The sequence below is a fragment of the Thunnus thynnus genome, chromosome 14 (genome assembly GCF_963924715.1).
Source record: "Thunnus thynnus chromosome 14, fThuThy2.1, whole genome shotgun sequence".
NCBI lineage: Eukaryota > Metazoa > Chordata > Actinopteri > Scombriformes > Scombridae > Thunnus > Thunnus thynnus.
In genome coordinates, this window is record NC_089530.1 from 13,870,622 (window position 1) to 13,894,130 (window position 23,509).

At 37.9% G+C, this 23,509-nt stretch overlaps 2 protein-coding genes and 1 long non-coding RNA gene across 5 annotated transcripts; 2 read left to right on the top strand and 1 right to left on the bottom strand.

The window, feature by feature from the left end:
- Positions 1-692: 692 nt before the first annotated feature.
- On the bottom strand, positions 693-23,113 carry rassf4a (Ras association domain family member 4a). 3 transcript variants are annotated; one of them, XM_067610004.1, is made up of 11 exons: positions 19,190-19,430; positions 15,330-15,398; positions 15,106-15,181; positions 6,703-6,809; positions 5,661-5,740; positions 3,741-3,910; positions 3,233-3,334; positions 3,093-3,144; positions 2,873-2,994; positions 1,669-1,766; positions 697-1,216 (listed from the first exon to the last, which is right to left on the bottom strand). In XM_067610004.1, the coding sequence occupies exons 1-11, from the start codon at positions 19,213-19,215 to the stop codon at positions 1,147-1,149; spliced, it is 972 nt and encodes a 323-aa protein (XP_067466105.1). In that variant the 5' UTR covers positions 19,216-19,430; the 3' UTR covers positions 697-1,146. The 3 variants fall into 3 exon arrangements, with proteins under 3 accessions (XP_067466108.1, XP_067466105.1, XP_067466107.1); XM_067610006.1 differs by lacking the exon at positions 19,190-19,430 and adding an exon at positions 22,979-23,113 and having other exon boundaries at positions 698-1,216; XM_067610007.1 differs by lacking the exon at positions 1,669-1,766 and having other exon boundaries at positions 693-1,216; positions 19,190-19,444.
- LOC137196978 (uncharacterized) lies at positions 9,000-9,784 on the top strand. The gene is made up of 2 exons (XR_010931339.1): positions 9,000-9,160; positions 9,461-9,784. It is a non-coding gene; the product is annotated as an uncharacterized lncRNA (long non-coding RNA).
- Positions 16,123-17,862, top strand: LOC137196976 (C-X-C motif chemokine 11-like). Its single transcript, XM_067610003.1, has 4 exons — positions 16,123-16,262; positions 16,448-16,577; positions 16,671-16,754; positions 17,289-17,862. Exons 1-4 carry the CDS (start codon positions 16,196-16,198, stop codon positions 17,413-17,415), a joined length of 408 nt encoding a protein of 135 aa, XP_067466104.1. The 5' UTR covers positions 16,123-16,195; the 3' UTR covers positions 17,416-17,862.
- Positions 23,114-23,509: the final 396 nt, after the last annotated feature.

The following is a 23,509-nucleotide window of genomic DNA, read 5'->3' on the forward strand; positions in this document are numbered from 1 at the left end:
TGCTGTGTAGCATTCTTCACCATACACTGTTAATGTGTCTGCCTTCTTTGCTTGCACAAAATAAAAATAAGATTGGTGAGGAAATATTCCCTTTTAAGTGACATTCCTTATGACGAATGTTGCAAATGCATTTGTTCCATTATTTTTTACATATGTCCCATTGCCACATTAAATACTTATGCACAGGTTGTGACTGATAGCAGCACCAACTGCTTTAAATCATAACAAAGAAACCTACATTAGCAAGTTAAGCTGAATACTAATAAGAAGTTAGAGTTTGCAGCCTCTGTGACTGATGCACCAGCAAGTCAGATAGCAACTGGACTTTTTGTTCCTTTTTTAAAAACTGTAATTAGATTAATCAAATCATAATAATAAGGGTCAGCTGACTGTTTAAGGTCAAGGTTGGCCCACCAAAATTACAACAATCTGGCTGTTTGTGAAACTGTGGGAAAAAGGCACAGCCCTCCTCTCTCAGGATAATCCCATTGTGTAATGTTGATGTGTTCTCTCTCTCACCGCACACACACACACATACACACACACATAACGCTCATGGGAACTAGCCGGCAAAGCAGGTCACTCACAAGAACAATGCTAATATGTGCTCCAGTCTCTGTGGAGGTACAGGAAATAATAAAGATGGCTGTTTTCTTTGTGGGAAGTCCGAGCTAGGTATTATGTTTGGTGTCAGCAGAGATTCAACAACATTTATAAAGGCCACACTAAAACTGATTTATTATGTAAAAAGGTTCAGGTCAGAGAAAACTTTACAAAAAACAGCCGGTATAAATATCCGTAGTTGCAGTAAAAATGTTCATAGAAAATGCAAATATATTAATAGAAGAAATATCAAAGCAGTGATACACTTCATAGCAATAACATTAACAAAACAGGTCCTACAAACTGTTGAGATGTGTAATTCTAAAAGTAGAAGCACATCGGTGTTTGATATCGTTCTATTGCAGCCTTTGCTTTTACCCTTTTACCATCAGCCCTACATTCACTACTGAATTCCTGTACTTGGAAATGTTCCCATAGTAAATCAACAATCATCAGTGTTGCACCCGCCCCTTACCCTTTCGCACACTCACACACGCAAACACACACACACAAAGGTTACATCAGTCATGTATACAGACACACTCATACTCTGTCGCTGGTGTTCCCTCTGCCTTCAAGCTGGTGTAGGATCATAGACTTTAGAGCGCTGTACCTGCAGAGGTGAGAAAACACACATGATTAGAAACTCTATCTCACACACACAGGCACTCAAACCCACAATTCAATACATTCATGTAAAAAAAAACATAAACTGAGTGATAAAAGAACAGCTAATACAATTTTCCCAAACACCTGTTGAATCTGTTACTTTAACACTGGCAATTACAGTGTAGTGTGGATGTAACATCATGACATCATGACAAACACACACCGTCAGGGTTACAGGGCTGCAATCTCAGTTATATGAGTGAAATGATTAACCAATCCTGTCAACAGTGAGTGATGAATATGTCACACAAACACCATCCTGACTGAAGGGTAGCCATGTTTTGATTGTGTAATGCTGGCAGGAGACACAGATATTGGCCTCACATATGTAATAGACTTAATATGTAATAGAGCTAGTTTGAATCTGTTTGCTCATTAGAGAGACTCTTGACTTACTTTTTAGTCAGTTTGTTTATCTCACGTTCCTCCTCCTCTTTAAGTTTCACTACAAAGCTGTCTAAAACAGGGATCTCAAACTTTATGTACTGGGCAACCTGTGGAGAAAAAGATTCAAACATATCAGCATGTCCTCTACACATACTGTAGATACACAGGCATCCAGATCAACTTTCATACTCATTTTCTCTCCAGAATTGCAATTTAGGCATAAAATGCAGACGTCCAGGATATAAATTACTATGTGCAGTTTATTTACAAAAATATACTGTTGATATACATGTACAGTGATACAACGTGTTGTATAAAGTGACGTAGTGGTGAGTAAATAGTTCAGTTTGTGGATATGGACTATAGTGGACTCTACTCTCTGTCCAACACAAAATGATCCAATAGAAGGTCAAACACAATAGAATAGCTCTATTACTATCTTAAAGGGTCATGTCACACCAAAACAAACAAAAACTAAAACACATGTTTAGAAATTAAATTAAATTTAAGAGAACACAAACAATATTCAACAGGAACATCTGTTTCCAGACACAGTGTCCCTGTTAGCAGGGGCATCATGCAGTCAGTTTTTTTGAGGGTCCATAGAGTCACAATGCTTCATGTAAATGTTCCCACCAAACCAAGATGTTACTAGAAATTATCTACTTCTATGCTTATGATCAAACCAGCCCCCATCAGTATCTAAAACTATAACTGAATGACACGTTAATTAACACTAAATTGCATTTAATAGCAACATTGTTTAAAGGATGATTGTGAATTTCTGGACAGAAACATTACTGTTGAATATTTCAAACATATTCTTTAAATGCTCTGAGAGATACAAACTAAATTTCTTTGACCTCCGTTGTGTTGAGGTGGAGGCAGAAATTTCAAATCCCGATTTTTTTTTGTTGTTATTTGAATGAACTTACCCTTTAACTTGTATTACTATGTGTGAGAGTGAATGCAACCATAAAAAATCTGCAAAATGTCTGCAGCAACAATGCTGTTTTATTTATATTACTCAGTGCAGTCACAACATACAGTTGGTCATTTCAGCCCATTGTTACATCAGTCCCAAAGGAGGATATCTGTCCTCAGCTTGCTAAATTTAACCCAACTGTCTATCTTTGGTCCATTGTATCCGTGTGTGTCTGTGTCACGTATCGTGGAAAGATATGAAAACAGAGAGAGAGAGGCCCAGACTCACATCATGTGTGACTTCCTCTCCCAGGTCGGCCTCCATGATGAAGATCTTGGAAATTTTCTCACAGGGTCCGTAAAGCACACGAGTCACCAGCGGGTACTCACCGTCCCTCAGCTGGGCCCTCTCTACAAGGTCAAAGGTAACAGCTCACCACAAACACACACAAATAACACAAAAACACAACATTTCTAGTGACAAAAGCACAATGAAAGCTACGACTTACCACCAGACTCGTGCACCATGTAAAGAACAAACTCCTCAGATTTATTCTCCACCTTAAAAGACACAAATAGTGATTACTTTCTTGGGTTTGAAGTTTTACTTAAACCCCATTTGAGATGTCACCAGCGTCTTACTGCTTACCCTAAACTTGTGTAGCAGCAGGTTGAGGACTTGTATGGTCGTCATGGAGCTGTTTACTCTTACGTTAGTGACTGAACCATAGGCTGGAGTAAATACAGATGTCTGAGGGAAAGAGAAATGAAACATGCATCTATAACTGCAAATTTCTAAGGAAAGGACACAAAGTATTAGGAACTTTGCTTCATCAACACTTGGACAGCTTGAACATTTTGGACAGGAAATCTAAAACAGAGAGGAAATCCCTGAGTCTGCAGCTGGAACCTGTTCAATAACAACACACACACACACACACACACACACACACACACACACACATGATACAATCAGGAGAAACTGATGAAGGAACAAGTGCAGTCTTGTACTCTGTGACACTCTAATGAATTCAGCACACAGCAGTATAAGTACAGGCACGCCCGGACAGGAAACCACTAACCCTCTGCACCTGCACATGTGTCATCGACGGGATACATTAATGTGTGCACGTGTAAGCGTGTGCTGTTCATTGTACCTTGTGGTTGTAGAAGTGTCCGTTGATTGAGAACCTGTGTGTGCGCAAGCGCTGCAAGTCCCTGGGAGAGTGTGTCTTTGACCTCCTCTGAACTTGCATGAAGGAAGCGTCACTCCTGGTCCTCAGCAGCTGAGGAGACTCCTCTTCCTCTTGACCACCCATGTCACCACCTCAGGGATGCACGTAAACAGACAACACATCAGAGGGCGTTTTTACTACACGTCAGCAATTGTGTGACTGAGAAAGTCTGCGTTACAAGACATCTGCAGATAGTTTTATGTTAAGATGGAACAACATGTGGTGTTCAACACGTGAGGTTTTCTTTGGCCTGAATTTGTGACCCATTATTTTTACAATTACCTACGTTTGGAGGAAAATGTGTTGAGTTTACAAAATGAACCTGAATCAATAATAGTTTGATTCAGTCCAAACTGAACAATGTAAATCAGTTAGTCCAAATTGGTTGATTTGAACATCATATAGCAACAGAAATAGGCTAACTCCATATAAATTAAATTAAATAAAATAAATAAGCAGCCTTGCATGGTAATATACCACTTGCATGGTATAACATTACATTTACATTAAAGCAGGGCCCAGTATTTCATTCATAAGATTAAACATCACCATATCTTAAATAATGGTTAAATGGTTTCCAGAATAAATAATCCAGATATAAACACTGTGGTTGCCTCACAAATAAAGTATATGTTATCTTTCCCCCCCAATCCCATCCAATTCACCATATTTTTTAACTCAGACACTTAAAAGTTTTCCTTTTCACAAAGCTGCTAAGAGCAACTTTTACTGGGGAACTGAGAGAACTCCTAAACTAAGAGAAGAGGCAGGGTTGACCTCATGGCTGTGGATGACATTGTTTTTTCTGAATGACTTACTTACTAATAATTAATTTACTCAATATGTCCACAGTGACTGGTTGACAGGTGATCGATCCATAAAAATTACAGACCGGTCAATATTCATCAATACACAGGAGTGTGAAAAGGAACGATTAGATTACATGAAATTTTAATTAAATTACATTAAACGTTATATTAAATTATGAATTAAACCAAATCAAATAAAAAGTAAAATCATTTAAATTTAAATCTATAAATTAATTTAAGCTAAGTTAAATAAAAATACCTAGCGATTTCAACCAATCACTGCTTTTCATTCCAGTAATGAGTCCCAAACTGTTACATTATTAGATCTTCCTCCTCCGTTGAGATCTTTAAAACCTTCTTCAGACCATCTCTCTCATCATGAAGATATGACTGGTTAAACTTTATTTTTTTGTGATTTTATCTACATTTTATTTATTCAAATGTAGAATACTACATTTTATTCATTTTCTTTTGATTTTCATACTTATATCTGTGACTTTATTTGAGTGTAATTGTCATCTCTCTATGAAGCACTTTGGTCATGTTGTTCTTAAATGTGCTCTATAAATAAAGTGACTTGACTTAAAGTGACTAGTTGTGATGGTTCAGTGTTTCCATCTGAATTTTAAGGAGAGGCAGCATTAAAATCACTACATCACAAAACTTTATAGTGAAACCAGTGATCTGCAGAGGGAGGAAATAAAATACAAATTCACTAAGTTGTTTATCTGTCAAGAAGGAGCCCTGTGACTTGTGAACAGTGGAAGGAGCTGCCAGACGAGGCCAATGACACACCTGTAAGTAAGGAGTCCAAACCCTGTTTATTTATAGTGTTGGTGATCCGACCTGGATGCCATCTCATGATAAGCTATGAGCCTACACGTGAGCCAACCTTTCCGCTGGAAACGCTGAAGGGAGCATTTGTCAAGCTGCAAGTTGTCTGAGCATGTGTGTAATCTACATTAATCCATCAGGTGTGTGTCTGTGTGTGTGTGTGTGTGTGAGAGGATGACTGCACGTGTTTGTGACTCACTAGCAGTTCCGTTTGCTCTGTCCAGTGAATTATTGTTGGACTCTGCTGACAGCTGCTTTGCCACAGCAGATCTATCGTTTCTGTAGAAAGAAACAAAAAAAATGTGTTCCCTGTTTAACATTCCCAACACTCTTCACAGTACACACTATTTAAAATCTATGTCTTACATTCATATTCAGATATTAACTGAATTTCAACTGCATCTTGATGAAGACTGAGAGATACTGTTGAAAGCCTGGAAAAAAACAACTGCAGTAGGAGGACCTTGAGTTAAAAGGATAGTTAAACAATCACTTTGTTCACTTCCTTGCCGAGAATCAGTTGAAAAGATGTCCGTCTGTTAAATTTGAAGCTACAACCAGGAGCGATTTAGCTTAGCTTGGCATAAAGACTAGAAGCAGGGGGAAACTGTTAGCTCACTATTAACACACTATATCTCGTTTGTTTGGTAAAGGCAGATATTGTAAATTTTGACATTTGTAGATTATTGCCAATTATTTTCATAATCAATTGATAATGTATGTTGGTCATAATATGTCTGAAAATATTGACAATGGCTTTGATAATATTGCAAATCCCAAAGTGATATATTCTTATTGCTTGTTTTTTTTTTTTTTTACCAACAATCCAAAACCCAAATATATTTGATTTACTATCATATATAACAAAGTAAAACATCAAATGTTCACATTTTAGAAGTTGGAACTAGCAAATATTTTAGACATTTAAAAAGTTTCATTGCCAATGTAAACAGAAAAAATATATGTTTGATATTTTCTCATCTTAATTCCAAAAATATTAGCAAAAAACAAAAGTTTTACCAAATCTTTATTACAGCCACATCTTGTATTACTAAGGTAAAAGGAGTTTCCCCAGTTTGCTCAGCAACATAATACAGGGTGGGGATACTGGTGCACAATGAGGTGAGGTTTTAGAGTTTCTGTGTTATTGTGTGAGAGGTCAGTGTGTATTCAGAAGGCCCACATCTGTTTGTTCAGCACATGCAGGCATCTGTGTGTAAGTTCGGATCGGTATGTCATACCGGTTGAGACGGAATCTTTCGTTGTCGTCGTGCATTTGAAGTCTGATTGGTCGGCGCAGACCCCAGTAGATGTTCAGCAACCCCTCGAGAATGAGCTCTCCATCTTCCTACACACACACACACACACACACACACACACACACACACACACACACACACACACACACACAAAGTATAACAATAATTATCATTCCTCCTGCTCAGAGGGGATATCCTGCTGGCCCCCAGCCACAGTGGCTCAATATCAGGTGTACGTGCAAGAACAGTCGCTCGCAGCTCCAGGGTGAACCCTCTCATCTTGGAAGAAACCCCATCAGGTCTTACCCACCCTTTTTATACAGAGCAAGGGTGAAGTCACGTCTGAGAAGGCAGCAATAATGAGAACAAAGACATGGCTGCTTTGGGTCACGTACACGCTGGAGGAGGCATTTTGGTTCCTCAAAAGTGAAACTCTAAATTTAGAAGAAGAATTTTCTGTTTCGAATTTGCTGTACTGTAAAGGAAATAAAAACTGCCACTCTGCTTGAATACTAAGATTGTTACAGCTGAATTTTAAATGTAAGAACATAAAAAAACAAAGGCTTTAGCATGTCGTCTTAAAGCTAGGAGAGCCAATCAAGTTTTTTGTATGTATTTTACAACCGAACCAATAATAAATCACATATTACACCACATCTATGACTGTTAAAATCACAGACACTATCAGATACTCTTCTGTCGTAAATAGCTTGTTATATCATCACTATATCTAATTCGATACACCAGAGTACAGTGCGGATCTTTTAAGCCAGATCCCACAGATGGAAAAGTATATGAATCATTTTTTCACAGAGATTGAAAAGCCAAAGTGACGCAAACAAGGACTAAAAGAGCTAAATTTTAGTATTCCAATTCTCTGAAGTCGGTCTAAGCAGCTGATACACTGACTAAAGTTTGTGGTCACCCTGTAACGTTTTGGGTTGAATCCCAAGTAATGTAACAGTTTGATGTAAAAATGAATTGTAAATACACAGAAATATACTGTAAGTTAGGGAAAAGTACTATTACTGTGTTGACTGTTAACTTAAGGGGAATTATTTAGATTTCACAGGAAATTATCTACAGTCCAGGGCTACAGTATATCTCCTACACAGTTCTTTCTATATGAATGTTAAACTACTCAAATTAAAGCTGAGACTTCGTATTTTAATGTAGTATCCTTTATTTTATTTGAAATTGAATGTGCTGAAGCACACAACCTGAAGAAGAAACAAAGTGTAACTGCCCAAATACTTAAACCAAATACTTAAATTTGACCCCTGTAGTAGAAAATATACTGTATTTAGGATATAATTGGTGTAAATGGTTGATCTTACACTTGCACCAGGCCTTCATTAAAACAGAAAGAGACCCATTAGTACATGAGACCTTACTGATTAGGAAGTCCTTAAATAGGAAACATTGTATCATAGAAGGCAAATGTCAGCTCATGGCAGATAAAAGGTAAATTATTAGTGAACAATTAGTTTGAAGGTAGAAGAACAAATCACTGCACTCCACTAAAGACAAAAAAAGAGAGCTTAGGGTTCATGTCTCCACAATCAGATTCTAAAAAGTACAAAAATGTTACTTTTTGAACAATTTGTCTGACAGAGAAACTGCCAAACACATATTTGACATAAAAGATCAAAAGGGATTTGGTTGTTGGTTAAACTACAAAACACTGCAGTGAAAAGTATTGACATCATCAGGGAGCATGTGACCACTGACGCTCACAAACACTCCGGATGAAAACAGTTGAAATGAGCAACTCAGATCACACAAACACTCACATGATTGTTGGTATTTATGTATAAACAGCGAGTTTAACAAATTCCTCATGCTGTTTATGTATGTGCATATATTTTCAGACTTAATGGTTTAATTTATGTGGATAATTAGTGTCTGACATATTGTATTTCCTACTTTATACTGTTATTGGTTGTGTCAATGTTTCACAGTAATGGGATCAAAAGGAAACTTGTCAGTGAGAAATCTGTGTATTACTGAAAGAGTAATAATACATTTTGGTGCCACTATGACGCATTTATGATGGATAACAGTCATTTTAATTGTGAAAGGAAAGAGAAAGGAGAGAAGAGGCAGAAAGTGGGTATTTGGGGAGGAGAGGCTTCCAAGGGCTTCATTGTTTCAGGAATATAAACATTCAGAGCAGCTGCACCACTGGACCTCCCTAACCCGCCTCTCCTGAGTTTCCTGAACAGGCATGAACACACCCTCACACACACACGCACACACACATTCACACACATGTGAGTAAGGTCAGCAGAGCTATATTTAGCAGTTAGCCGTTAATCGCTGTGCTGCAGTGCCTCTATAAAGCCTGGCTACACGCTCCAGTCCACTAATACTCAACTGAGCGGACTAGACATCACACTGTTACACTCTGCGTGTCAGACCTACAAATCGGCCATCAAAGGTAACAATGCTTTGTGTTATTTTTCTTCCTCATTATATTCTACACTTTATTATGGAAATCATTTCTACAATTTCACACAGATTTAAAAGGATAAAAATACAAATTTTGAACCAGAACTCAGTGTTTTGACAGACATTTCATCTTAAATGTTTAATATTGTTTCTTATTTGTAAGTCACACTATCAAATAAAGAAAAAAAAGGTACAATTATCAGTTTCAATAATCAGTAGTTTATTATGTGTAACTGAAGTATTTGGACAAATATTCACAATCTAACTTTTTTTTTTTCTCCCGGTGCAGGATGAAACGCAGGCAGTTGCTTCTCTCCCTGCCTCTCTTACCCACCATTACTGAGACGCTGGAGGACTCACCCGTCCATCTCTCACCCTGCCAGTCTACCCAGAGCTCCCAGTCTCTAGAGGACTACATGACCAGTATACAGGCTCTTGCCCGCCCCGTGGAACCCCCGAGCTGCGGCCCCGTCAGGCTCCAGAGGTCCCCCAGGCTACGGCAGTTCTCAAAGGCTCAGATGAAGCTCTCTGTGTCGGCCTCTCTTCCTCGCGGGTCTCCCCGCGCTCTAAGGACTTCCAGAGCTTCCAGTCTGAGTCTGAACAGCACAGAGGATTTTTCTCTCAAAATGGGCAGAGAACGAGACTGCAGGGGCAAAGACCCCGTAGACTGGCTGTTTGGACAGATTCGGACTTAAAGAGATACAGACAGATACGGACTTGATGAGATACGTTGTTGAGAGGAGCCCTGCAGGCACTTTGGTGGAATGTCTCATAAACAAAAAAGGTCGGAAGAATCTGTTTATGAACGTTACAACAATGCGATGAATGATGGGACTAATTATGATGGATGAACAAAGAGAAAAACACCACATGGCTTTGAGGAAAGTGAAGATCTATTTATTTCTATGCACTGAGGACTCAAGTCTATGTTTACATTGTTTAATATTTTCTAAGAATGTATAGTTTATTGTTTCTAATAAAATACTAAAATAATCATGAAAATGTTTATTATTTGCTGTTTGTTATTCTACACATGAACTCATTGCATCTCAAATCCAGTTGAAATTAGATCTGAAATGATTTGTTGATTAATCAGTTAGTTGATCAAAAGAAAGCTTTTGACAACAAATTAGTAGTAATAGTACTAGCACTAATAATAGTAATAGTAATTTATCAAGCAACAATTTCCTGGTTCCAGCTTCTCAAATGTGAGGATTAGCTGCATTTTTCAGCTCTATAAACCAAATTTCTTTGTCTTTAGACTGTTGGTCAGAAAAAACAAGACATCACCTTTAGCTCCGGGAGCTTGTGATAGACATTCTTAATACTTTCTGACATTTAATCAACTGAACGATAAATGAGGAAAAAGTGGATAATGGCTTAATTGTAATGCTACTGTCAGGGTGGCCTCCATGGATGTATTAGGAGACTGTGATAGGTTGTGTCTGCAGGCCAGTGGTGGAGTGTAACTGAGTGTATACTACTATGCTTCAACTCCTCTACAGTTCAAAGAAAAATATTACTATCACTAATACTTTTTACTTCACTACATTCATTTGACTTTTTGAGTTACTTAATTTTCAGATCATATTTTACATACAAACCACAACATTAAAATGCTACTTACATATTAAAGCATCAGTAATAATAATCCAATAATATATTGATTAATAATACTGTATAACACACAGTGACTGGGGTGCTTTTATAGTGTAGTATTGCCATCACTACTAATGGGTCTGAATCAATGTGTCATTAAGCCTCTGAAAACATCCTACTGCCATCTAGTGGTTTGAAATGGTGCTACAGCTGATGGGTCCCTTACAATTTAAATTGAGCCACTAGAGGGAGTTGCATGCACAGATACTGATATTTGGGGTATTACAGCAGCAAATATACGTTTAGCCTCGTCTTAGCGAGGCGGTTGCTTTGCAGTCTGAGCAGTGAAAGGGGAAAATGCCTCCAACAATCAAAAACATTATTACAGCTAATACATTTCTGCTGTCAGTCAGTAGGCATACAGGCTAGAGCTTGTTCTGTAATCAAAACTTCTTGTGCTGACATCAACTCCCACAACATTACTAACACACATCGCCTGACTGCACCTGTAGAGCATGATCATGATGTAATCTTAAAACAACATTTATACTACATACCCTCTACCACCTCACCTCCTCTCACCTTTATTTTCCCACACAAAACCTGTTTTGCATTTGTCTGGATAATCGTCTAGCAATAAAAACAAATACTCACATGTCAAATATATATCATCACAGTGAAGCTCAGTCTGGTGCAAGTCATCGTATTATCCAGAAATTCACATTAGGAGTTTCCACATTTTGGGTCTTGGACCAGCATCTAAACCAAATATGTCACTGCTGAGTAATACTTTGCCCACATGTCCACAAAATATCTGGTGAGTCAGATATTTTGTAAAATCTTTTGGTGTAATTTCTAACAATGTCACTATATCATTTCAAACATAAATTATTACAGCAGGAGAAAAGTGTTTTGTTCAGAAACACTTTCTTCACTTTCAACCTAATCATATATAATCATGTAATGGTGGAAGAAGTCACAAATCCACATTATAAAAATACTACATAACAAGTACTGTACTGTCATGTATTCATAATTTTACTTATGTAAGTACAAAAGTATTAGCAGAGAAATGTATCAATAGTAAAATGACTTATTACGCAGCAGAATGCCACCTGTGAAAATGTTAAATTGTTAGATTATTATTAGTCATACAGCACAGTGTAGGCTGACCTGGTCTACTTTATACTGTTGAATTCAACACATCACATCTTACAGCCTCAGATGGCCACGTGTGTTGTATTTAAATGTAATCTTAATAGATGTAGTGGAGTTAAAAGTACATTTGTCACAAAATCTAGTGAAGTGTAAGTATAAAATAGCATGAAATGGAAATACTAAAGTAAAGTACAAGTACCTCACATTTAAACTTGAGTAAATGTATTTAATTACTTTACAGCACACCTTTTAATTAGTCACTAATGGTTTTGTAGAAAAGCTCTTTTCACCACCTCAAATCCTATATAATAAAACATTATTTATATATAACAGTACAGTGACAGGAACATTCTGCTGCCTAATAAGTCATTTTACTATTGATACATTTCTCTGCTAATACTTTTGTACTTACTAGGGATGTGCCCGAATACAAATACATTATTCGGCAAAGCACAAATAGTGGGGTTTTATGAATATTTGTTTCATACAAATTTTTGTTTTCAGGAAGAAAAAAAAACTTGTCAAATACCAGAGTGCAGGTCGGTTACATCGTATCTCATATCTCAGTCTCTCTCTGTCTGTCAGTCTGTCACGTGGGGGCACATGCGAAGTGCTCCCAAGGGACTATCCATAACCTGTTGTTCCCCTTCTCCTTTCCACAAAGTTAGGTTGTAGTAGGCAAATAGGCAATAATTGAAAAGTGCAAAGCAAGAATCGCCTTTGCAGTTCTTCCCTACACGTTACACGGTGTGTTGTCTCTGTTATGAGTGTATAAATAGGTAGAGGTCTGTCTGCATTAAGGCGTTGAGTAAAGTTTTAGCTCAGTAGTTAGTTCAGTCGTCTATGATCTGGGAGACTCTAGTTCAAGACTTGGCGTGGGGACCTCCTTCGTAAGGTAGTTTTTTCACAAACACTAACACTTTAATTTTCTAAAATTAAAAGCGTAATAAAAACAAAACAGGATTTTTAAGCCTCTTTCCACTTTTATTTGAATGCAAATACAAATAATTTTGCTGCCTCAACAAAAAGAGATACAAATACAAATACTGGGCCAAAAGATTTTACAAAATATCTGACTCACCAGATATTTTGTGGAGATGTGGGCAAAGTATTACTCAGCAGTGACATATTTGGTTTAGATGCTGGTCCAGGACCAAAAATGTGTCAGACAAAATGTGATACATGTAGTCTAAGTACTACGACAGACAAATATAAGACTGATAAGTGGTTCATTAAAGCTTCTAACAGCAGTAATGCCTGTGAGAAGAACCCCTCATAACAAGTTAAGTTGTTTCTGTATCGTTTTGATGCAGAACTTCCACAGTAAGAACTGAACAATGGAACAAGAAAAGACCTGCTCTTCTCCTCAGCAGTAGGTATACTCAACAAGAGTCATATCACTCAAATGATCTGATGGTGTTGGGTTCACAGGTGCAGTGAAAATAGATGTTTTCCCAACAAATGCAGCATTTCAGTTACACTAAATTGAGCTAGCAATGCTGTCTTTACACAGTTTTGTCTGTAATCACAGTGATTCATTTATGCTTGCAAATACCATGTTTTAGGTCAGGCACAGAACAAATAAAATGAAGGAAAGTGTGTGCACACTGGATTGTAGCTCCTTTTAATACTGACTGAAAAGGCAACATTTTGACCTCACTGGGTCTTCATCAGGCCGAATTTATGCTTCTTTATGCTTACCAGAACATTTTGATGAACAATGTTTGCTAGACATTAAATTAAGACAATTATTTAATCTTTATTTAATCAGGCAGTCTCATTGAGATTAAGGTGTATTTTCCAAGAGATATATGTGGAATTTGTTAAATTTTGGCAACACTATCAAAACAATCTGGCTAAAAGGCTGCCATGATGTTGGTATACAGCTCTCTTGGGAGTATATTGTTCTTGACAAAATACTGTAGATCAGATACTGTAATGAGTCATTGTCACTTCAAAGTGAGTCATTGTCCTATTCTGGGTGGGACCCTCAACTCCTTTTTTGTCAGTTTTCCACATTTCATACGAAACTGAAACTTTGGACCACTTGTCTCCTTTTACAGCTATGAGACTTGCGACGCATATTAAGTTACTAATTAAGTACACTAAGTCTGTTTAGTCATTAGTGAAGTAGGTTTTGGTTGAATAACATAAACTTGCCTACAGCTTCTGTTTAAAGTCCACATTAAAGAATTAGAGATGATTATCTACAAATTAGCAAAACAGCAGGAGATTGTTCAAGATTAAGTTTGGTCTTAAAGACCGACTTAGTGGTTAGTACCAGGCTTACTAAAGTCCAGTTTATGCTACCCATCCCAGATGACCTGTTACAAAGTTACAGTGTTTTTGCACCAAATTGCAAAGTGTTGAGTCACTCTTTGGTCTATAATGTGGGATTATAATGAGCAGATATCTTCAGTCTTCAGTTCCTCTGCAGAGTTTCAAGCTATTGTATCATTTTGATTGTTAATATTAGGTTAGTATTGTCAATATACTGTGTATATATATATATATATATATGTTACATGTTCTCTGCCATATTAGGTCTGTGACTGTGGGGGATTTTCCCAGAATGAGACAATTTAGTGAGTCTGGCTGAAGGGGGACAAAACAGATGGACAAATCATGACCATCCTGCCCTGCCCACACACACACACACACACAAACACACACACACGGTCTCTCTCTCAGCAATCTACTGGTGACCACAAAGGGGAAGTCCGGACCGTAAAAACCACAGAATAGTTATCAAACAAATAGCCACACTCTTACAACAGCTTTACAGACCACCACAACAGCAATTCTGTGGAAATGCTTTGCTAAGCGGTTAGTGTATATGGCTGAAACATAATATTTCATATGGAGGGAAAAGGGGATTTTTGAGGTTTTTCAGGCATTTGGCATGTTGGAAAAGAACCTGGAAGTCTTGTGCTCAGAACAAACACCGTATTTGACGCCTGTTTGAGTCCCAGGTTTTATGTCCTAATTATCTGCCTAATAATCAAAGTGCTGGTTAAACTGGTTCCAGTTTTGGTATGCACATGACCCATTTTACAATACTGTTTGTCCTGCAATCCGGCACACCCACATACACCAACTCATAACAACCTTTACCTTTTTATTTTTGCCAGCACAGTCTGCTGCCAGGTGACATGACTGTGGCTGAGCTTCTCTTACCTCGCGAGTCCTCAACTGGAAGTTTTTCCCTTCGTGGTAACAATTGTAGGTCCTGAGCAGTGACAAGATATCAGACCTGAATATAAACACAAGACCACAAATGGGTAGATTAGCTCCTGTACATGCCATTCAGTGCAAGTGATGATGACATTTAACACATGTAATCACCACTGTGCTTTCACTGCATTGTAATTACTATGCAATGTGAACTTAAAAGGACTCACTTTGGTATGAGTTTCTCTTCACTGAGCTTCACGTAGGTCTGACACTCACCCATTCTGACTAGAGCCCAGCTGTGGCAGAAAAACATGAAAGAGAAACATTAACAATAACATACAGGTAAACTTTATCATTCCAAGAGGGAAAATTCCTTTGACCTTATGCTTTCAAACACATAAAAATATATACTGTATCATTAAAAAAAAACTATGAATAAATATAAACTATGCACATTAGTTTAATATGTCATGTTTTGTTTTTGATTCAATTTGAGAGGACTAAAGAAGTTTTTAATGACACATTGTTTAACTAAGGGTTTCTGTGCTGAAACCAAGACGTGGGAAATTAGGAGAAATCACATGGTATTATTGACACACAGCCAGTGGACTAAAACATGCCTTGACAGTGTCGAACAAAGGCCGGAAAACGGCATATCTCATTCAAGGATGAATCCTGATATGTGACCGGTTTGTACTCTTTAATCATAAAAACTACTCATCAATAGACACACAACTCACAAGTCATCTCTGTGGTGTAGTTTCTGAAGAATAAACAGTTCTGCAGAGTTTACATCTGCAACATCAGGTTCTCTGAAAATCAGTGCGTAGTTAAAATAAAGAGAAAAGGGTCAATGCTATTTGTCACTGTTTCCTTCAGGGTGTTGAATCATTCCTGACAAGCCCAGAGGACTACTGTCCTTGATCCCAGCATCCTGATTCCTGTGCCCTGAGACTTAAGAAGGAAAGTGCCGTGGGGAATTTCCTGGATTGGAAAGCCCAGCTCGAAGTGCGGGTGAGGGGGGAGGAGCACGAGTATAAAACAGCAACATGTGGTTCAGAGGCTCAGTGTCAATGCTCAGCTTGTCTCCAGTATGAAGCTTTATTTTCAGTCAGTCTGTCAGATCGCCCTCCTGGTGCTCTGCTGTGTAATGATCACAGGTAAGAATCTACGGATTGATCTGATATACTACATCTGTCTATTTTAATTTAGTAACATCTGGATAAAAGTGTGTGTTGTTGTTTTATTTAGGCAAAACTGTCCGTGCACGTGATCTTGCAGTGTAACTTAATCTCTGTTGCGCTGTATTGAATTAACCTGTAATCCTTTTACTGTGTCTGTGCAGTGAGAGAGTCAGACAGCGCGTTTGTCCCGGGAAGATGTTTGTGTCCACAGACACAGCCGGGTGTCAGAGGGCAACTTGTGGAGCTCGCGGTCTACCCCAAAAGCCCAAGCTGTAACAAATTCACAGTCATGTGAGTACCAAAACCTGCAGATACACACACATTCACCCACATTCATGTCCGCAGGAGGGTGACTAAATGTGTGGGTTTGCATGTGTTTTTCAGAGTGACGCTGAAGAGCAACAATGAGCCAGTGTGTCTGAATCCAGACCAACGGATGGGCAAACAGCTGATTCGCTGCTGGAATAGGTGAGATATTTGATCCTTCAGCACACACTCACACACACTCATACGTGCATGCACAGTTACCGTTACCTGAAAATTTTGCATCTGTAAGCCTTTGTAAACCACCAGGGGATCATCTTTCAATTTACATTAAAAGTGAAAATTGGCAATGACGGCTGCACACAACAACAGCGATATACAATGTTCTTATTACAGGATTGGCTTTTTCAGCCCAGCACCTTAATTGGTTACAGACATTTTCCCAACCGTCTTCATATTTCCTGTAAATCACGGCCAAAAGTATTTGTCGCTAAGCCAGTTCTTCTTCCTACCCACATTTTGCCACTTGCGAAACAGTAAAGAGTGTCAGTTAGAGTCGCCAACATAAATCAGCACATTTTTCTCATGCTTTCCTTTCATTTCAATGTAAACTCTTCATGCTACCTCACAGGCAGTGTATCCAAATATTTTGACAAGAAAAAACATGGTCACTCACTGCAGTAACATCCTTCCACATCTCTAGGCTAAATTTTTTTTACTTCTGATTGTGTTTTCTAGGGCTCATAAACTGGGTCGTGATGTGAAGCTGTGCCTGAAGAAGAGTAGGAGGAGAGGCAGAGGCCAGCGCCCTCAGCAGAGGAGCCAAGGTCACAGCAGGAGGGCCTCCTCCTCTAACTCCCAATAGTCAAGCTGCCTGACAAATGATAGAGACCTACTGTGTGAAGGAAAGTGTGTTCATGGTAATTCTTGCCCCATTGCAGTCTTTAACTGCAGACCCAGGTCATCAGTGACCGTTAAAAAGAACAGCATGCCTCTAAGTTTTTTACTCTCTCTATAAATGTCAGGCAGCTCAGACGTTGTCTGGCCTGAATATCAAACTCCTTCTAGGCCAGCAGTGGAGGACTTTATTTTTTTGTGTGCAAATGACTGATGTGATGTTGAAAACTAAGCCCTGGAGGCTTGTCATAAATGTTAACATAAACAGTTAGAGCTTTAAAACACTGTTAAACGGTCAATGTATTGTTTATATGTAATTATGTGTATGCAGCTGGAAAAGCTTTGTTAGTTATTTATTTTCATATGGGCATTTATAGACACTGTTTTTTTTAAAATAAATATATCAGAACAATAATGTCACTGTGTGTGTTATTTAATGTTTAAGCTCCTGATTTTCTTGAAAACTGAAGGATGTGATAGATGATTACTTCCTTGACAGGATATGAGGGGTCACCTCACCAAAAACCTTTAGTTAATAAACTACAGGATGTGAGTCAGTGGAAGGCACAAAGCAAACATGTCTCAGTCAAAACATCTGCATAAATATCTCTAAGCTATAACAGGAGATATCTTTGTTTAGTATTCTAAAGTGAATTTACAAATATCCTTAAGTAGAAAAGCACCCACCATGACATTCCACTGTAAAAAATTACAAGTATATTATAACTTGATGTAAGAGCATTTCTAGCATATCACAGGTCTTAATGTTTTACACTTTTTTAGAATATCGTTGTGTTGCACGATTGACACTGGCACATCCAGGTGATCAGGGCGGTAAAGTGACTGTTATATAATGGGTTGTAAACTTGCTTCACATCACCCCTGAGATTTCTTGTAAGTCATGTGACAGGATTTAGCCACACACACACACTGAACACTTGTGCTTACTTTTGCCCTGCACCAACATCAATCTGAATAATGGAAAGTGAAGAACCACGGCATGTGTTAACTTGTCTTATGTGCTACCAAAAAGCCTGTTGGTATTTGATATGGGTTGTTGCAGAACTGCAACATGATCCCATTTTTGCTCAGTGACTGAAACAACATGGTGGTAAAATGGAAAGTGAAAGTGACTTGTTAAACAAAGTCCCCTTTGTCTGAGTCATTTCACGGACTTTTCATATATTTCATATCTATGTTTTTCATATCTAGTGTGTTTTTGATGTCAATGAAAGCAGTTTGGTACTTTGAGGTAAAATATTGTTTTTGCAGTGACAAAGTTAAACAAGATACTTATTTACAGCTCAAGATAACTGCCTTGTTACTGCATGCCTTTAAACAAACAGGATCCACTTAAAATCAAATGCAGAAATGTACCTAAGTCCATTTACTCAAGTACTTAAAAATTCATAAAGAATGTGCACTTTTTACACCACTACATTTATTAGTTACTTTGCAGACAGAGATGTTAATAATAAATCAAGGCAAATGATCAACTTATTAAATTTACTGCATTGTTCTATAATAATTTACCTAACAGCTGATAAGCAATTAAAAATGTGCTTCATCTCGACCAAATACAACATTAAAATGCTGCTTAATGTATTAGTAATAATAATACAATAACCATTATACTAAAATACACTAAACACTGACAGGAGCTGCTGCCAAATGAATATTGAGTGTATTCTCCTAACATCTCTACTTTTACTTAAGTCAAAATTTGCATGGAAGACTTTTACCTGTACTGGAGTTTTGTTAATGTCATGGTTCTTTCCTAGTCTGGCTCTATGTCCCTGCGTCAGTCCACCAGATGCCCTTGGACTTTCTCCGTTTGTTGAACTGGACTGAGTGGTGGTAGGCCCTTGACGGAGGAGTTTGACACACCTAGTCAAGGATGCAGCCATTCATGCACCAGGCAGTTCATTTCACATGTCTTCTGCATTCACATTTAGGCCATTTATCAGACGTTCTTATCCAGAGACTGACAGGTGTTTTGTTCAATGGCTGGACTCTTTTACTAAACACTCAACATATTAATAAAAAGGAATTTGTTTGGCATCTGTAGCTTTGAGTGATTTTTGTTTGCAGCCTCTATGCATCGTATTTGAGTAGCTGCATCATCATGAGATTGTAGATAAGAGTTTGCAGGTTGTGGTGTTTGTGTGCATGTGTTTAAGTTGTATTCACGTGTGTTCTTGGACTGGTTTATGTACGTTGGTTGAGGATTGTGTTTTCTTCTTGGTTTTCTGCTGCTCTGGGTTTTCCTCCTGTGTCTCTGTCCTGCTTTTCCCTCCACACCTGCCTGCATTATCCTCGTTAGCCCTGTCCTGCTCCCTGTATCTCCCCCAGACAATCAGCTCCCAGCCTGCCCTTGTGTCTTGCCACCCGTTCCTTGTTGTTTCATTAGTTCAGTTTGTATTTAAGTCCTAGTCTTCTGTTATTTTCTGTTTGGCTCAGTTTTGCCTTGCTTACACTCTGGAGTTCCTGTTCCTGAGTTGAGGAAATAAATATTGATTGATTCAGTTCCAACTGCCTGCTGTCTCCTGCTTTTGGGTCAACGTGCCCCGCTACTCATGACAGTTAAATTGTGGTATTTCTACTTTTACTTATTGTAAGTAAAGGATCTGAATACTTCTGCTGCTGTTGTTAAAATCACATTTTAAGATTTATATTAGTTTTTTTCATCATTACAAACTAATACTTATACACAACATATTCCAAACCATCGTTTTAGATCCCAGCTAAGAAAGACTTTTTACCAAATGTGTTTCCTTTTCAATATGTAAGGGCTCCTGATTCATTATCAACTTTTACAGCAGTGTACTTTTTTTTATTCTATTTTTTACAGTATAAATCTGAGCTATTGGTGAGACCAGTGTGACAGATTTATAAAAACAAAAACATTAATAACTGATGGAAAAAACCTGCAGAGTACAAGAATATAAAGGAAAGAGAAATGTCTCATTAAAATGCAAGAACATCTTATCTTCTATTTTTAACTATTTCTTCTTCTATCTCCTCTTTGTGAACTGAAATCATCCTCTCAACTGGCTGATGATGTTTTTAGGGGTATTTTAGAAGCTCGTGTGTTTCATTGTCTTCCAGTGTTTCGTTGAGTCACTGATTTAGATGATCTTTGTCGTTTTAATTAATTTATTGTATCCAGATAGTCATTGGGTTGTTTTAAGGAATCTCACATTGTCTTCAGGATGCAATATTTTGTACGACTGTATGAAAATTCCATTCATGATTTACGCAGCAATGTTTTTTCTCTTTGATATGTATTCTTGAAACATAATGTATTATGTTATGTTGTCTGTACTCATCCTTGCTGCTGTTTACCTTGGCCAGGACACTCTTGAAAAAACGAAAAAAACGAAAAAAAAAACAAAAAACTGATAGTGTAAAATTTTAACTGACATTGGCACTTCGACACTTGTTTGTTATATGCCTGAAATGCACTTTGGACATAGCCATGATGTTGATGCTACAATGCTGCCACCTAGTGGCAAAAGTATGAAGTGCATCAAAACTTCTCCAGATTTGCAAAGTGGGGTAGCATTGCTTGAATGATTCATAAAGTTAAGTGGAAGAGACTAGAAGAGAGGAGACTAACAATTATAATCAGCTAAGTATTTGCTTGGTTAATCGTTTTGTCTATAAAGTGTCAAAAAATAAAGTGAAAAATGCCAAATAGTCGAAGTTGACATCTTCATATGTCTTGATTTGTCCAGCCAAAAGTCTAGAACCCAAAGATACCCAGTTGTATGAAAAATAAAATCATTAAATTATCACATTTGAGAAGACTAATGACTAAGAAATGACTAAAACAATTATTTAATTATCAAAATAGTTGCAGATTGAATTTCTGTTGATTGACTGATTAATTGTTGCAGCTCTTGAGACACAGTTTCACTTTCATTTCACTTTGATTGTGATCTCTCCTGACTCTGACTCCACCTGCAGGGACAGAACCAAGATACTACTAACAACATACTAGATAGTTGTGTTTTGAAGCTTTCATATAAACTTTACTGGTTGGAAGTCTCACTCCCTTTTCAGATGACCCACTTAGTTTCAGCATCACAGCACATTCAGCCACATGTTAAAAAGGGATGTTTAATTGGTTAAAGTTATGGTTTGTGACATTTTCATATATTTTCATTTCATTAGCATTTTGATCTATCACAACAGTTGCATGGAACTTATAGTTGTTCTTCTTAAAACCAAATGAAGTAGCACTTCCCCAAGAAAATACTGGTACACAGGAAGTGATGCCTTTGCATTTCCTGCAGCTGTTACAGACGTTTCTAAGGAGAAGAAAAAAATAGAAGAAAAAAAATGCTTGCATGAGCAGTGACAGCCACCACAAATACCAGGAAGCAGACTGCCCAGTACTGACCACACCACTGTCTGACTGGGAAGTGATCTCTGGGAAATGAGGTGAAACTTCAGCGAAACAATGAATGCCAAGCACAAAGTGTGGAGACACAATGATATGAGAATCTGATTTAACTGTGTTTTACTGCAGTTCCTCTTCTTCTCCTCATACAGCTAAAGGACAAAAACACAGATCCAAACTCTTCTTTCATGAGTGAGACTAAAAAGACATCATGGATTCAGTGTTTATGTTAATTACTGAGATAAAAGCAATGTCCATCAGTCCACCTTCCTACTGACCTCCACTTACATCCAAGGAAACTGCTGACAAAGTACGTATATAATGGGATGGTCAGTCTATCTCTCATACATATTTATACATAATAATGGGAGTATAAATATTCCATAACTTAAAGGATTCCAGTCTGTCCCTATTATGAATAATTCAACCACCACACATGGCTGCACAGGAGACCAAAGGGCTAAGAGCAGTGCAAAGAAAGTAGGGGTCACTCTTTTTGCTTGATGCTCAGATTTAGCTGAATTTACATTTGAATGTGTGTCTCTTCTCTCCTCTCCTCTCCTCTCCTCTCCTCTCCTCTCCTCTCGTCTTGTGACTGGATCACGCACTATCTCTGTGTTCAGGCTCCCTCGGTGGACAAAGAACCTTCATTGCAAGTTAATTGATTTCATCATCGCGAGATTCATATCCAATTATCACACCTACACTGGCAGCTGCGCCCGAAGACAATCTATTCCCATGCGTAAAAATGTCCAGGAGAGCTCCAAATAACGCAGGAAACCTTTACAGTATGAATTCCGAGACTTATACTGACTGCAGAGAGAGGTAATCATCATTTAACATATATTACTATATTACTGTAGTGAACGCGTAAAGGAGCACAACAGATGAGAGCGCACAAAGAGGAAGTTTTTCATAGCAGCCACCATTAAATTAATGTTCCTAAATGCACAAAACTGAATTTACACTGTAAATATCCTGCATCCAACTTCACAACATCTTATCATGAAGACACTATGACGTTTTCAGGGTTTAAACACAGCATCATCTGTATTAGAAAAGAAACTACAGCCTCTGTCGGTGTTTCCGTATAAAACAATCAAATCTGGATCAGTGCGGGTCTTACCATAGCAGATCACGTCCCCCGTTTTCTTCCGTATATCCACCGGCGATGTATCCCGCTTTCCGTTATCAGTCTTCATGCCTCCCTGGCCGTGCGGTATTCAGAGCTGTGAGATAAAACTGACAGCGGAGTGATCCAACAGAAGGCCGCGCTGATAAGCGTTAGCCAATCAGCGTTGAGCGTGGGCGGGGCGAACAGTCAGGGTGGTAATTCTTGATCAAGGTGCCTCTGGGTGTTTTGCCTCTCATCAGTCATAACAGAGGCTTCAATTCTGGTTTTTATCGCGCAAAAATCAGTCAGAAGACCAATTAGATCAGTTTATTTGGAAGATGTTCATTGATCATTTTTATGCTAAAATATATTATAGATATAATGTAGAATTTGTAATTTTTACCTCAATTTTGTAATTTTGTGTTTTGAAACATTTCTAGCAAATGGATACAAAAGTAAATCTGTTTGGTTCATTATTGACAAATATTTGAAGGATAGAAATCTTGTATGTAAGGTGTTATACGTATGACAGAACAAATAAAA